A 16905-nucleotide genomic window follows, 5' to 3' on the forward strand; every position below is an offset into this window, starting at 1 on the left:
GCTGGATGACCATGTTCCTGTGCTAGAATGGGTATGGTCAGAACTCAAAAGAAGGACGAGTTGGATTTCAACAGATGGAGAGAATGCCCAGTGCTGTTTACCACACAGTTGAGAGCAAATTAAGAATTCTAACCATGGGTTTCCATTTCCTGTTGCTAGATATTGAGAACAAGAAAACAGACCATGATGTAATAATAGTAATAATTAATACCACTTCCATGTATTGGCTGTCTGCTGTGTATCAAGCATATTATATTCATTTCTCATCTTTACAACTCTGCAAAAAAAGTTATCCTTATTTTAGAGGGGAGAAAACTAAGGCCCAGAGAGGTTAAGCAATCTGCCTAAGGTTGCACAGCTAGAAAAGTGGCAACACTGGGATTCCATCTATGATTGACCTGACTTTTGCCACCACATCCAGCTGCCTCCCTAAAAGTAGAGGTGCAAATAAGCCTGGGGACCTGTATTTTCCGAGGTTTTGTGTCACAGCTGTAGGACCTCGCCTTGCAAGACAATGGCCACTGACCACTGGGCGCATTCTTGGCCACTTCGGGGTAGGGAGTTATAGGTACCCAGGAGCTGACGGCTCTCCAGGCAAAAGTGCGCCTGTGCTGTTAAGCACACCACCATTGTCACTTTCAGCCCCAGATCCCGGTGACCATCTAGGCAGACTCTCACCCAGGGACACCTCCTCATGTAGACAAACTGGATCACTATTTGCTTTGATCCTCATAATCTGGGCATTTCCATAAAGGCAAATGGAAAAATCTTAGTAAAAAGTGGATTTTTAGGGGCACCTAGGTGGCTCAGCAGTTGAGCATCTGCCTTTGGCTTAGGTCGTGATCCTGGGGTCCTGGGATCAAATTCCGCATCAGGCTCCCTGCAGTGAGCCTTCTTCTCCCTCTGCCTGTCTCTGCTTCTCTCTGTGTGTCTCTCATGAATAAATAAATAAATAATTTTAAAGTGGATTTTTATAAAGAGTTTGGGATATGGGTGACTTAATTGAGGAAGAAAAGAGAGAATACCTCAACTCAAATTCTATCTTCACCCAGTGAAGTCGTAAAGGCCACATGGTGCCATTTGCAGCCCTTGGGGTTAAAGGCTCAAGTCTCCCTTTACCTCGCTTCAGCTGGGTGAGATGCTTGGAAGAACTTTCATCTAGGAGCCTTATCTAAGAGAAGCTCGCAGAAAGATGAAAAATCCAGTCAATCTAACGTTTTCCTCGTGTGTGCCAAGTGTGGAAAGGGGCACAGCCCCCATCTAGTCTGCTTGGTGGGGCTTTTGTTTGCCACTCTCAGCAGCCACCACCACCCAAGCAGCTTTTCCTTTTTCTCTTCTGACTCTACTTTGCTGCTACCTCGGCCCCCAGGCCAACGCAAATGGACTGGTGAGGAAACTCTGTGTAGCGGAATTATCTCCATGGCCTGAAGCCCAGGGTCTGAAGCAGCTACCGTCAGCTGTTGCCCTGAAATCACTGAATTCACAGGCTATGTGGTCCTCTTGTCCCCTGCACACAGGATGGGCTGCTCAGGGTTTGCAATGGAGTCCTCACCCCACAGCACCATGTGACTCATAACCAACAAGGCTTTTCTGAGAAGAAAGCTGTGATCTTACAGAAAACCCCACCATTATTTAGTCCTCAGAAACCCTGAGGCACCAAGCTGAGGCTGTGCCATGTTCCCTGGCAGGAGCAAAAACTGACAGTGGCCTCTCCTGCCCTCCTACCATTGTTGCTAAACGCTCTCCCCCGACCCCGAGGTAACCTGTGAGGTGGAGGAAGGTCATTTATTTGTGACCACCCTCCCTTCCTTTTTTTTTAGATTCAAATACAGCTGGTCCTGTTTCCTATAAAAATGCCATGGCACCAATCCCCCGAGACAGCCTGTTTTGTTTCGAATGATCTCCTTACTACTGGCCTAGAAAACATGGTAGGAGTGAAAGGATTCTAGAAAAGCCAGGTTTCCGTGAACTAAAACAAGATGAGGAGTGAGTTCTCCTGCTGGTTGGGTGTTCCTCACGGTGGTGACTTAACAGATCACATCTTCTCATCTGTCCCTACATTCTGTCAGTATCTCTAGCTTTTTGGCCTTGGATAGAGAGCTGCTTGCAGTGAGGGGCAGTAAGTGAGTCACTAACCTGATGGGTGTGTCACAGGGAAGCCTTTGGCTGTGGGGTGCAGAGTAGCCATGACAGAGCTGTTACTAGACATGGACCTCAAGGAAGACCCCTTCCCTCCTTCATTGACGCCGCTGCTTAGTCCCTGCCCCATCCAGGTGCTTCCAGTCAGCCATGATCACAGTTGTGACCCTGACGGACCAACAAGAGAAGTGTTCTTTTGGTAAAGGAAGAAGGAAAGGGGCAATGATGGTGTCAGCAAGGGGGTGAAAGAAGATGCCAAGAGAAAGATGGCCTGGCTGACAGTTTCTCATCCCACCAGGCATCTGTGAGATACTCCCTTTCCTTTTCTCCACACTGGGCTGCCCCAGCTGCTCTTCTGCCTCCTTCCACCCCATCCTCCCCCTCCACGCACTTCCTTCTCTCCTTTTATCACTGGAAAACCCTGTACTTAGGGAGGTGTGTGCTCAAGCATCTGGCTCTGAACCCAGGCCCAGCTTGGCTGTAATGAGCAGATGCCGGCATCGAGCAGGGTCCTCTCTGCTCTGCCGCCCCTTGATCTGGGGAGAACAGGATTCAACAGAGACACCAGCCCCTCACAACCCCTCCTCTTGCCCCACACACATGCACAATGACTTTCTTAAAGCTCCTTGCCGTCAACATGTTGGGCCTTACCTGTCACCGGGAGCTGTGCCTGCAGCAGGGCCACGATAACCAGCACCTTCCACATCATCTTGTCCTTTCCCCCAGGATGATGCCAGGATGCCAAGGCTGTGGCAGCCATGGCTGGGACACAGAAGAGAAAAGGAGGCTGCCGCCTTTGTTCTGCTCCTGCCTCCTCAGGAAGTGGAGGACTGTGGGGCTGGTGAGAAGATAGACACCTGCCAACAGGGCCAAGAAGCTCACACTCCCCCTTTCGGTTCATCGGCAGGAAGCTCTGGAGGTTTGAGGGTTTGAGGCGTGTGTGTATCTAAATTTTTGCTTTTTCTCTCATGCAAACATTGCTTTACTCTCCTTTTATCCTAATTGTTGTCAAATTATCCCTAATTCCTGTCTTGACTGGTGACTTTAGGCCCTGGGCAAGTAGGTGTTCGTGATGCACATAAGGCTATTTGCCATTTTCCTAGACTGAGACATTTTTCTGGAGGTTGGTGAGATGGCAGGGCTCTGGATCCAGAGTCAGGATGAACACAGAGGCAGAATACCTGGGCTTTCGTGCCACTCTCTGCCACCTATGCACTGTGTGGCCTTGACAAAGTCACTCAGCATCTCGAGGTGTCAGCGTCCTTCCCTGTAAAGCAAGTAGCTTGGGTAGACCGGAGGCTGCAGATCAAAACTTGGCCTGAATGGAATTACCTAGTATTTCAAATGCTTTTTTGGATTGTCAATATTAAAACACTGGAGTAATTTACAATAATAAGATAAATAACTAGAAATAAATGTTGCTGAAGAATGCAAAAGACCTGAGTATATGGAAAAGCCTATGGTCTTTGATAATCTTAAGAGGACCACCATTGTAAACTAATCAACCCATCGCACTAAAAATACCAACACATAAATACAATTCAACAATCAGAAAACCATTGTCCTCAAAATTAGCCAAAGATCAAAATAGATATTTCTCCAAAGAAGATGGACACATGAAAAGATGCTCAACAACACTAATCATCAGGAAGTTGCAAATTAAAACCACAATGAGATATCACCTCACACCTGTCAGAATGGCTAAAATTAAAAACACAAGAAACAAGTGTTGGCAAGGATGTGAAGAAAAAGGAACAACACTTGTGCACTGTTGGTGGGAATGTAAATTGGTGCAGCTTCTGTGGAAAACGTTATGGATGTCCCTCAAAAAATTAAAAATAGAATTACCATATGATTCAGTAATTCCACTACTGGGTATTTACCCAAAGAAAACTAAAACACTAATTTAAAGAGATATATACATCCCTATGTTTATTGCAGCAGTATTTACAGTAGCCAAGATAGGAAGCAACCCAGGTATCCACCTATTAGGTGAATGGATAAAGAAATGTGGTATATAATGGAATATTACTCAGCCATAAAAAAATGAGATCTTGGGCAGCCCGGGTGGCTCAGCAGTTGAGCACCGCCTTCAGCCCAGGGCGTGATCCTGGAGACCTGGGATTGAGTCCCACATCAGGCTCTCTGCATGGAGCCTGCTTCTCCCTCTGCCTGAGTCTGCCTCTCTCTCTCTCTCCTCTCTGTGTATTCTCATGAATAAATAAATATTTTAAAAAATGAGATATTGCCATTTGCAATAACACGGGTGGACCTAGAGGGTATTATGCTAAGGGAAATAAGTCAGACAGAGAAAGATAAATACCACATGATTTCACTCAAATGTGGAACTTATGAAACAAAACAAATGGACAAATGAAGAGAAAAAGAGAGAAGCCGAGTCTTTGATACAGAGAAAAAACTGGTGGTTGCAAGAGATGAGGTGAATGGGGGGATGGGTAAGACGAAAAAAGAAAGAAAAAAATCTATAGTGAGATACTACTTCATACCCCCTGGGGTGACTAAAATAAAAAAGATAGACGATTAGTGTTGGCGAGGAGGTAGAGAAATTGGAACCCTTATATGCTGCTGGTGAAAATGTCAAATGATGAAGCCCTTACAGAAAACAGTTTGAGGGGCACCAGGGTGGCTCAGTCATTTGAGCGTCTGACTCTTGATATCGGCTCAGGTCTTGATCTCACAGTCATGAGTTCAAGCCCATGTTGGGTTCCATGCCTACTTAAAAAAAAAAAAAAAGACTAAAGAAAAGAAAAAGAAAATGGTTTGACAGTTCCTCAAAAAGTTAAACAGAATTATCATATGATCCAGCAATTCGACCTCTAGCCATATACCCAAGAGAATTGAAAACATATATCCACACAAAGACTCCTATCTGAATGTTCATTGTAGCATTATTCATAATAGCCCTACGCTGGAAACCAGCCAACTGAGGAATAGTAAACAAATGTGGTATATCCCCAAAATGGAATATGATTCAAGCATAAAAAGGGATGAAGTATTATTACGTGTTACAACATAGATAGACCTTGAAAACATTCTGTTAAGTGAAAGAAGCCAAACAAAAGAACATGCATTGTAGACAGAAAGTAGATTAGTGGTTGCCAGGAGATGGGGAAGTGGTGAAATTCAAAATAACTGCTTATAGGTAAGAGGTTTCTTTTTGGGGTGACAGAAACATTCTAGCATTAAATGGTGGTGATAGTGTAGACACAATGAACATAGCAAAAATCATTGAGATTACGCTTCACAATGGTGAATTTTATGTTATGTGAAATCTATCTTTAAACAAAAAATAATGCAAAAACAAACAATATTGATTCTGTGCTTGCAAGTAATTTCTCACTGTCTGTGGCTTCCATTTTCTTAATGGTATTTTTAAATGAAAATGTTTTAATTGGGCATCCCGGGTGGCTCAGTGGTTTAGCACTGCCTTCATCCCAGGGCGTGATCCTGGAAACCCGGGACCAAGTCCCACGTCAGGCTCCCTGCATGGAACCTGCTTCTCCCTCTGCCTATGTCTCTGCCTCTCACTGTCTCTGTGTCTCTCCTGAATAAATAAATAAATAAATAAATAAATAAATAAATAAATAAATAAAATCTTAAAAAAAGAAAATGTTTTAATTGTGTTGATATCCAATTTATCCATTTTTTGCTTATGGTTTGTGCTTCTTATATTCTATACCATTCATTGGCCATTTTTATCATGAAAAAATATTGTGTTTTGTTGAAAGCTTTTTTCTGCATCTATTGAGATGATTTTATGACTTTTATCTTTTATTCTATTAATGTGGTGTTTTGTATTAATGGATTTGCATGTGTCAAACCACCCTTGCATCCCAGGGATAAACTCCAATTGATTATGATGCATGGTTCTTTTAAGAGCTGTTGAATTTGGTTAGTTAATACTTTTTTAAAGATTTTATTTATTTATTTATTCGTGAGAGGCACAGATAGAGAGGCAGAGACATAGGCAGAAGGAGTAGCAGGCTCCATGCAGGGAGCCCGATGTGGGACTTGGTCCTGGGATTCCAGGATCATGCCCTGAGCAAAAGGCAGACCTTTAACCATTGAGTCACCCAGGCATTCCGGTTGGTTAATATTTTTATTGAAAATTTTTAAAAAAATTTTTGAGATATATGAAAGTAATATAACACTTTATGTTAACCATACTGGAATTATAACCAAAACCTCATTTAAAAAAAAGAAAGAAAATTTTTGTGTCTATGTTTATCAGGGATATTGACGGTTTTCTTTGCTTGTAATGTCTTTATTTGCCTTTGGTATCAGGGTAATGCTGGCCTTGTAAACTGAGTTAGAGAGTGTTCTCTCCTCTTTAATTTTTTGAAAGAGTTTGAGGACTGCTGATAATTCTTTAAATGTTTGGTAGAGTTCCCTAGGGAGAACGTTTGCTCCTGGCCTTTTCTTTGTTGGGAGACTTTGGATTACTGATTCAATCTCTACTCATTATTGGTCTGTTAAGATTTTCTATTTCCTCATGATTCAGTCTGGGTAGGTTTCATGTTTCTAGGAATTTATCCACTTCTAGGCTATCCAACTTGTTGACATGTAATTGTTCATAGTAATTTCTTACGATCCTTTTTATTTCTGTGTTATCAGCTACAATGTCTCCTCTTTCATTTCTGATTTTTTTAAAAGATTGATTGATTCATGAGAGACAGATTTTTTTTTTTAAGATTTTATTTACCTATGAGAGACACACACAGAGAGGCATAGGCAGAGGCAGAGGGAGAAGCAGGCTCCCTCTGGGAAGCCTGATGCGAGACTTGATCTCAGGATCCCAGGATTATAACCCAAGCCAAAGGCAGACGCTAAACCACTGAGCCACCCAGGCGTCCCTCATTTCTGATTTTATTTATTTGACTTTTCTCTTTTTTTCTTGATAGGTTTAGTTAAAGGTTTGTCATTTTGTTTTTGTTGACATACGGATATTAGTTCCATTGATCCTTTATATTATTTCTCTGGTCTCTATTCCATTTATTTCTTCTCTGATCTTTATTATTCTCTTCCATCTGCTTTGGGCTTAGTTCTTCTTTTTCTGCTTTCTTAAAGTGTAAAATTAGGTTGTTTACTTGAAATTTTTCTTGTTTCTTAATGTGGGGAATTTATTAACTATAAACTTTCTCCTTAAAACTGTTCTTGGGGGCACTTGAGAAGAATGTGTGTTCTGTTGCTGGATGGAATGTTCTGCATGTGTCTGATAGGTTCATTTGGTCAAAAGTGTGATTCAAGCCCAATATTTCCTAACTGATCTTCCATCCGGATTATCCGTCCATTGTTGAAAGCAGCATATTGAAGTCTACTCTTATTGTACTGTCTCCCTTCAGATTTGTTAGTATTTGCTCACTGTATTTAGGTGCTCTGATGTTGGCTATATATATATATATATATATATATATATATATATATATATATATTTATGACTGTTATATCCTCTTGAAGAAATTACCCCTTTATTAGTATATAATGATCCTCTTTGTATTTGTTACAGTTTTTTACTTAGTCTATTTTGTCTGATATAAGTGTAACTAGCCCTGCTTTCTCTTGGCTTTGACTTGCATAGAACATCTGTTTCCACCCCTTCAAATTAAAACTGTAGTAAGTCTCTTATAAGCAACATATAGTTGGATCTTGTTTTTTTATTCATCCAGCCACTCTGTTTTCTGTTGGAAGAATGAAATCCATTTACATTTAGGGACACCTGGGTGTCTCAGTGGTTGAGCATCTGCCTTTGGCTCAGGTCACAATCCCAGGGTCCTGGGATCAAGTCCCAAATCAGGATCCCCAGAGGGAGCCTGCTTCTCCCTCTGCCTATGTCTATGCCTCTTTCTGTGTGTTTCTCGTGGGTAAATAAAATCTAAAAAAAAAATCCATCTGCATTTATTTTTTTTTAAGATTTTATTTATTTATTCATTAGAGAAAGAGAGAGAGAGAGAGAGGCAGAGACACGGGCAGAGGGAGAAGCAGGCTCCATGCAGGGACCCCGACATGGGACTCGACTCCGGGTCTCCAGGATCACGCCTGGGGCTGAAAGCAGCGCTAAACCGCTGGGCCACCCGGGCTGCCCTCCATCTACATTTAGAGTAATTATTGATAGATAAGGACTTACCAATGCCATCTTATTAATTATTTTCTGGCTGTTTTGCTGTTCCTTTGTCCCTTTCTACCTTTCTTGTTTCCTTCCTTTGTGAACTGATTTTCTGTAGTGGTAAGCTTTGAGTTCTTTCTCCTTATCTTTTGTGAATCTACTATAGATTTTTGCTTTATGTTTACCATGACGCTTACTTAAAACACCTTTTAGATACAACAGTCTAATTTACACTAATAACAACTTCAATCATATACAAAACTCTACCCTTGTGCTCACCCCTTTTATGTTTTTGGTGTCACAGTTTACCTATTTTTACATCGTGTATTTATTAAAAAATTAGATCTGTAGTTATTTTTAATATTCTTGTCCTTTAACCATTATCCTAGAAGTAAGTGGTTAGCATGGTACCATAATACAGTATTAGGGTATTCTGAATGTGACTCTACATTTACTTTGACTAGTGTATTGTACATTTTCGTATGTTTCACATTACTAATTAGCAACCTTTAATTTCAGTTTGAAAGACTCCTTTCAGATCTCTTGTAAGGCAGGTCCCCTAGTGGTGAATGCCCTCAGCTTTTGTTTGTCTAGGGAAATCTTTATTTCTCCTTCATTTCTGAGAGTTAACTTTCCTGGATAAAGTATTGTTGGTTGGCAGTTTTTTCTTTCAGCATTTTGAGTTTATCATCCTATTCTCTCCCTGCCTATAAGGTCTCTGCTGATAAACTTACAAGGGTTCCTTTGTAAGTTATAAACTTCTTTTCTCTTGTTGTTTTGAGATTTTTTGTCTTTTCTTTTTAACAGTTTTACTGTAATGCATCTCAGAGAAGATCTCTTTAATTTGAATTTGTTTATGATCTATGAGCTTCATAAACTTGGATATCCAAATCTCTCTCCAGATATGGAAAGTTCTTGGCTACTATTTCTTTAAGTAAACTTTCTGCCCCCTCTCCCTCTCTTCTGGGACTCCAATAATTCACAAATTGTTTTTTTTGTTTTGTTTTGTTTTGTTTTTTGTTTTTTTTTTTGCTGGCATCTCATAGATCACAGAAGCTTTCTGCAGTTTTTTTTTGTTCTCTGCATAATTTCAAAGTTCCTGTCTTCCAATACAAAGATTCTCTTTTCTGCTTCATATCCTTTGCTGTTGATGTTCTTTATTGTATTTTTTCATTCATTGTATTCTTCAGCTCCAGAATGTGTTTGTTTTTTACATTTCTCTTTGTTAAACTTCTCATTTTGTTCATTTATCATTTTCTTGATTTTATTGAATTGTCTTTATGTGTTTCCTTATAGCTCAGTGAGCTTCTTTAAACTATCTATTTTGAATTCTTTATCAGGTACAACTCAAATCTCCATCTTTGGAATCAGTTACTGGAAAATTATTGTAATCCTTTGGTGGCATCATATTTCATTGGTTTTTCACATTCCTTGGAAGTCTTGTGTTGCTGTCTACACATCTGAAGCGGCCAGTCTTTACTACCTGCCTTTGGGGGAAAATATCTTCTTCCATCAGCTCTGCTAGGGATTCTGAGATGTTCTCAACCTTCTATGGATAGGTCTGCTCCTCACTCCTTGCTCCCTCTTGTGGCAGAATTGATACACCTGTATGCCTTTTCTCCGTCTTATACCGCACCAGGCCAAGTGCTGACAGCCTCCCTTGTGCTTTCCCGAGGGTGATGCCAAAATCTAAGTTTCTGGTCTCTCCCTGGCCCAACTCAGGTTGGCTTTCTATGCATGCTCACTAGTCATCCGCCAACACTTGCACTCACTACTGCCTTCAGGAGTGCACACAGGGAGCCAGGTATGTGGGGAGGCATGCACAGCACTGTGGTGCCTGTGAGCCAGTTGGGGGCATTTATAGGCAAGGCAGCCTCAGCAGTTCATGGGCTGGTGTCTTGATGGAGCCACAATGTAGTTAGTAGGATCCACATTCCTTTAATGCCCTCCAAGTGCTTGGATCCACATTCCTTTAATGCCCTCCATCTACAACTTCTACAGTCTCTTCCTGTCCCTCGGTCGTGTAGCTCATGATGCAGTGCTCTGGATGGAACGAAAGAGAACTGGGCCTCTAGCAGCATCCCACACAGCTAGGGAAGCTGATTTCTTACTCACATGCTCTCACTTTCCCCCACAGGAGAAATCACAGGGGCTGAGAGATCTCAGCCCTAAGCCATGCCACCTCAGGGGAGGGATGATGCACATACATTCAAGCTGTGCCTCTTAACCACCCCAATGTACCCCAACTCAGGTTTTTTGTTGTTGTTGTTCAATCAGAGCATTGATCTGATTGATTGGTTGTCTCAAACACTGTCTGAGACAGTGTTTTCCAGGAGCTTCTGGATGATAGCTGGGAGGAGTTGGTTCACGGGCCATCGTAGGGTTCACGGGCCATCGTAGGGTTCACAGGTGGGACTGAGGTCCTTAGGCCTATCACCTGCTGCATAGGTGGGCAAGATTGCTCCCAGGTCCCTTGGCATATGCTGCTGAATCCCATAGCTCCCACAATGGCACTTCTGTCCATGGATGGAGGCAAATTTTTATTAAGGGTGACACGTGAATAAGGGATGTCTTATTCAGCCATGCTGTGGTTGTCACTTCATCCATTTTGTTTTGAAGAACCAACAACTCTCCCTTGGTTACAGTCTTGATGAAATTCACATATGGAAAGAGCAAGACAGGACCTGGAAACACCCCCTGTTCACTTCTTCTGTTTGGATCCATCCCAAGAACTGCTCATGTTCATGCTCTATGAACACTAGTCCAGTAAATTTCCTTTCTTCCTAAATTACTAAGTGGGCTCTTGTTGCAACCAAGTAATCCTAACTTAGACATTGAGTGTTTGGACATCGCATTAGCTTTCTATTGCTGCATAACAGATTGTCACAAGCTTGGTGGCTGAACATAACACAAATTTATTATCTCACAGTAATGTTGGTCAGAAATCCAAAAACAATATGACTAGACTCTCCACTCAGGTCCCTATGAGGCTGAAATCAAGAGACGTTGGCTGGAGTGGCAGTTCTCATCTGAGGCTCAGGAACCTGTTCTAAGGTCAACGGTTGTTGGCAAAATTTATTCTCTTAGAAATATAGAACTGAGATCCCAATTTTCTTTCTAATTATTGGCCAAGACTGCTCTCAGATCCTAGAGAACACCTGTAGTTACTTGAATGTGGCCCCAAAGACAGTTCACAATATGGATTTTTGCCTTTTCCCAGGCCAATTAGAGCATATCTCTGACTTCTGCAACCAGCTTGAGAAAACTCTGTGTTTAAAGGGTTTTCCTGATTAGGTCAGGCCCACCCAGGATAACAACAGAATCACAGAATCACAGGAGTGATATCTCATCATATTCACAGGTCCTTACCACAATCAAGGAGATTATGTAGGGCATATACACCAAAGTGTGGAAATTTTGGAGGCCATTTCATGATCCTGTCTCCCAAAGAAGAGCTATTAGAAAAGGTGCTCCTTTCTTCTTCATCTGTGAAGGAAGAGGTATGGTTCTTTCTTTCTTTCTTTCTTTCTTTCTTTCTTTCTTTCTTTCTTTCTTTCAAAGATTATTTATTTATTTATTCATGAAAGACATAGAGAGAGAGGTAGAGACATAGCAGAGGGAGAAGCAGGCTCCCTCTGGGGAGCCCAATGTGGGACTCAATCCCAGGACCCAGGGATCATGACCTGAGCCATAGGCAGACGCTCAACCATTGAGCCACCCAGGCACCCCTATTTCTTTTTTTTTAAAGGTTTTATTTACTTATTTGAGAGTGAGTGAGTGAGTGAGTGAGAGAGAGAGAAAATATGAAGCCGACTCCATGCTGAGCACAGAGCCTGATGCAGGGCTCCATCCCACAACTGTGAGATCATGACCTGAGCCGAAACTAAGAGTCAGATGCTTAACCGACTGAGCCACCCAGCACCCCAGTATCTATTTTTCTTTCTTATCAGATGGAGGAAGCTTGCCTGGGAATGAAGCCAACCGAGAGGAGAGCAAACGAGATGTGTAAAAACAAAACACTTACTGCATCCATTGACAACCTGGATCGTGCCATACCTAAAGGCTTGCCCAAAGGCTTTTCCATTTCATGAGGCAGTAACTTTTTCTTAAGCTATATGACTTTGATTCTGTACCTTACAATTGACATGGTCTTGACTATTACAGATGCTGAAAATGCATGGCCACCAAAGACGTGCTTGCCAATTCACAATTTTGCTGCGTCCACTTTTTGAGAGTTTTACCTAATGGGCCCTTTCCCACACCTCAAATTATTTGTCCCTAAGAAAATTCAGCCACAAAATTTTGTTTCTTTAATGAGACATAAGTGAGAAAAAGTATGCCTAGTCTCCAAACACACAAGAAAGAAAGAAATGAGAAGACTGTATGAAGATATAAAAGATTTTCAAAGGTGGCAAGGGATGGCAGAAACAAGTTGGGTTTCGATAAAATTGAAGAGATGCTATCAAGGGAGGAGAAGAATTCTAACTGCGTATTGCTGTTGACAGTCAAGGAGCTTCCACTTTAAAAGGACTGTTTCTGCTTTAATGGAGATGCCTACATGCATGTGTCACTTTCACATATATGTCAGATTTAATCTTCATGATGACTCAGTAAGGTAGTAAACATTGGTATGCAGTTTTCATTTCATACTTAAGGAAACACACTCAGAAAAATGAGGTAATTTGCTCGAGGTCACAAGGCCAGTGAGTGGCCAGATCAGGACTGTAACTCAGGTTTTCTGGGTGCTGGTTGGAAGAACATGAGCTGTAGAACAGCCAGCCCCAGCTTCAAGTTCCAGTCCTACCATTTACTAGCTGGTTGGCCAACAGTGGGTGATTGGAGGAATGATAAAATGATTTATGTGCCCGGAATAGAAGGTGTTGGGAAGAATTGGTTCCTTTTACATCATTCAGGGGAGGTGACAGTCCCCACCATTGCCTGGGGAAAGGACTCCAGGGGGTCATTAAATGTTTGGGGGCAGATCCTGTGTGCAAAGTCTTTCCAGGAATGACAGGAGTCCTGAGGAGTGAAAAGGAGAGTTGTTGATGGTGGGGTGGTATGGACAAGTCCTCTGGAAGGAGGGAGATTCCCCCCACCCCGGAGCAGGGCAGCCCCAGTGGCTCACCAGTTTAGCTCTGCCTTCGGCCCAGGGTGTGATCCTAGAGACCCAGGATCAAGAATTGGGCTCCCTGGCGGAGCCTGCTTCTCCCTCTGCCTGTGTCTCTGCCAGTCTGTGTGTGTGTGTGTGTGTGTGTGTGTGTCTCATGAATAAATAAATAAAATCTTTAAAAAAAAAAAAAGTTCTTGAGCATCAGGTGGGAAGACAGTGCATCTGCCTTGTGTGCATTACAAACACGTGGTTCCAGTTCCTGGGCTGGTGGAGGTGATGCGTTTAGCCACAGAACACCTAGCAAGTCCATTCCTGCACATCTGAGCAAACACAAAATCATCATTTGCAATGGGCAAGCTTCCAACCCTGAGACATCAGGGCATCTGAGAGCCCAGGCCATAATTATGTGTGAGCAATGGATATTTGTAGCAAATTCCTCACCTCTGCCGGGGCTCATCCCCTCCTCTGACTCTACCAAGTGGTGTTCCCCTCAGTGTGGTGCCACTGAGAGCTGTCTCCATGGAATGCACAAACCTAGGAGCTGGCCCCTAGCTCTGACCTTGACTTGCTGTGGGGCCTTGACCAAATCACTTTACCTCCCTTGGGCCTGGTGTCCTCAGCTGCAAGATGAAGGGGCTGGATGCCAAGGTGGATTTTTTTATTACTTGAGACTAAAAAATATCTTGAGAAATAGAGATATTGTGGGTTCCTCCATCAAGAAAGCAGCTTGTGAGGGCTGCCTTGTCTCATGCGACCTGGTATAGTGCCTTGTACATATTTGAAGTTCAGTATTTGTTAGATAAAAAGTGATTGTCTTTATTTGCATTTATGACCAAAGCATTAAAAATATAAAACACTTCTTCTCGTCTTCAAAAAAAAAGATGGAAGGGTAAACTAAATGGCCCTCACATGTTGACTTCTAGCTGGGAATTATATTCACGTACAATTATTCCTGCCTCTTAAATGTCCCTCCCATTTTAGCTGTACCTGCTGTTATCTACCCCCTGCACCATTTTGACTATGGGAGCAAACCAGTGACTGCCTTGTGTCCAGGCTTCCACATGAGGGTGTTAAAAGAAACCACAACAGGCCCAAAATGGAGTCACTTGTACTAAACCCACATCACCAAACCAAGGCTTGATACGTAACCATTTATAGTTTCAACCTTCTCCAGGAACATAGTCTTAACTGGTCAGGCTGAAATCTTCTGGTCAGTACCAGTGAGGTAATCTGCACACAGGCCCTTTTCTTCCCCCAAAGAAAGATGAGATAATCCTCTCTTTCCTTGTCCCTGCCTCGTTCTGCCTGTAAAAGCCTCCCATTGTGTATAGCTCCTGCGAGCTCCTCTCCACTTGCTGGATGAGACGCTGCCTGATTCATGAATCATTCAATAAAGTCAATTAGGTCTTCACCATTTACCACCAGTTTGCAGGGCTCTGCTCCATCTTATAGCACTGGAGTGGCTCTGACCTCGTGCAGACCACATTTTGATCATTTGCAACGGGGAAGGACCAATGGGCTTGCATGGAATGGAGGCAGCTGGTGGCTTGGAAGTCCTCTCTTGGCCAACCCTGGCCATGGCCCAACTCACCCCCACACCAATCCAGGCCTGTGTCCTCCCACTCGAGGAGTAAGTCTGAGGGAAGTCCACTTCTGGGGACTGCTAGGCCAGGACAGGTGGGTTCTCACATGAGAACTTTGCAGTTCCTTTGGATGGTCACCAGCTTAAGAGAAAGGTAAGGAAGTTAAAATAGACAAATTCCAGCAGAGCAACTGGTCTGGCCCTGGCATGCGAGGATTGAACAGGATTTTCCTGCTCTGGGTGACCTTCCCTGGGCAGTTCAAGGCAGCTTGTCAGGGACCTCTAACCATTGTCATGTCAAACTGCAGTCCCCAGGCTCTTCTGCTCCTAGCCTGGTAGGCCTGAGCTCTTATCAGGTTTTACCACAGGACCCCAGAGTTCTCATTTGTCCAATGATTGGACATGGTACACAGCTAACACGTGGTGAAGGAGGGTTTCCCCCAAAGCACAGTGGAGACCAGTGACTGATGCATGACTAGTATGACCTTGCAGAGGTATTACCAAGAAAATAACTTAAGTTCTTTGCTCCTCTATAGCCTGATCAGCTCATCCAGGTAATGGGTGGCCTCAGGCTATCTCACACCATGATGGAGATTAACTAATGCCAATTAATCGCCACCCATCCTAGAGATCATCTCCAACTGACAGAGGGGACCTCTAGTAGAGCACTTGCCTAAGGCCACTTGGCTAAGTGGCTGAGCTGGGATTTGAGCATACAGAGCTGACACCCTTTCCTGTGCTTGACACTGCCTGCCCCAAAAGAAGTCAGTGTGCTGCCTGTGAAATCTGGACTTTTCTTACAAGTGACCTTTGCCATTTCCTTTTTTTATTTTTTTAAGATTTATTTATTTGAGAGAGGGGAGGGGGGAGCAGGGTGGTGGTGGAGAGGGGTAAGGGAAAAGGGAGAGTCTCAAGCACAGAGTCCAACACAGGGCTCAATGTCATGATGCTGAGATCACCACCTGAGCTGAAACTAAGGGTCTGATGCTGAACTGATTCCACCACCCAGGTGCCCCTGACCTGTGCCATTTCTTTACCACACACCTCTAATACAGGTGGAAAGACATTTCTTCAAAGGATCCCTATGAACCTGCCATTGAAGGGTTCATGTCACCTTGTCCGACATGTGACAGTGTGAATGCCTCCCAGCTAACTCTCTGGGGACTCCAATTGCCTCCCGAAGGAAGGAAAATAATGTGTGTCCTGTCTCCCTCTTGGGTTTGTTGCAAGGATGAGACAAAATACTGCACAGGAACTTATTTTGTAAAATTAAGTCCTAGGACAATCCTTTTATTTTTGAGAAAAGTCAACCTATGAGTTGCCAACTGATATTTGAAGCAAAGGAAAGAAAAGCAGCTAGTATCTGGGTTTTCCAATGTCTAATGTTAACAGCAACCTAAGAGTTGTCAATTAAAATAATTCTATTTTTACCTGTCAAATTCAGTGCCCTGGGTGTGCACGATCATATGACATTTGCAGGACTAATTGACAAAAAAGTCTTAGGAGCAACCTGGAACGAGTACTGACAGCTCTTGGCTCGGTAATTCCAGTTCTGGGCATCTCTCTAAGGAAATAAACCGAGCAGTGGAATATATTCTGTGCATGAAGAGCTTTCTCACAGCAGACAGGATCGGAAGTCACTTACAGGCAGAAAAACTGGAGAAAGTGAAAACAGCACTTAGCTTCTGTGTGTCCAGTGTCCTTTCGTTAGCCCAACTTTCCGCTCCTTTCAGGAGCCCAGCCTCGGAATTGGCGGGTCCCCGCGGGCCCCCACGGTTCTGCGGGCGCCGAGCGCCCCCTCCCCCCACCCCACCCCCCAGCCGCGGGGCAGGGCACGTGACCCGGCGCAGCCGACAAGCGCCGCCCCCTCCCCGAGCCGCGATCCTGCAGGACCCGCTCTCTCACCAGGAAAGATGGGCCCTCTTTGCTGTGAGATTAAATTGGCTGCAA

General features: G+C 43.3%; 1 protein-coding gene across 1 annotated transcript in view; it reads right to left on the reverse strand.

Annotated features, from left to right (window-relative positions):
- Nucleotides 1-2938, reverse strand: part of CD247 (CD247 molecule) — a 74313-nt gene extending 71375 nt beyond the window's left edge. The window contains exon 1 of the mRNA XM_041724518.1: nucleotides 2791-2938. Within this exon, the coding sequence (XP_041580452.1) occupies nucleotides 2791-2899 (109 nt within the window). The 5' untranslated portion in view covers nucleotides 2900-2938. The remainder of the gene's footprint in view (nucleotides 1-2790) is intronic.
- Nucleotides 2939-16905: the final 13967 nt, after the last annotated feature.

Source organism: Vulpes lagopus, chromosome 1, assembly GCF_018345385.1.
Source record: "Vulpes lagopus strain Blue_001 chromosome 1, ASM1834538v1, whole genome shotgun sequence".
NCBI lineage: Eukaryota > Metazoa > Chordata > Mammalia > Carnivora > Canidae > Vulpes > Vulpes lagopus.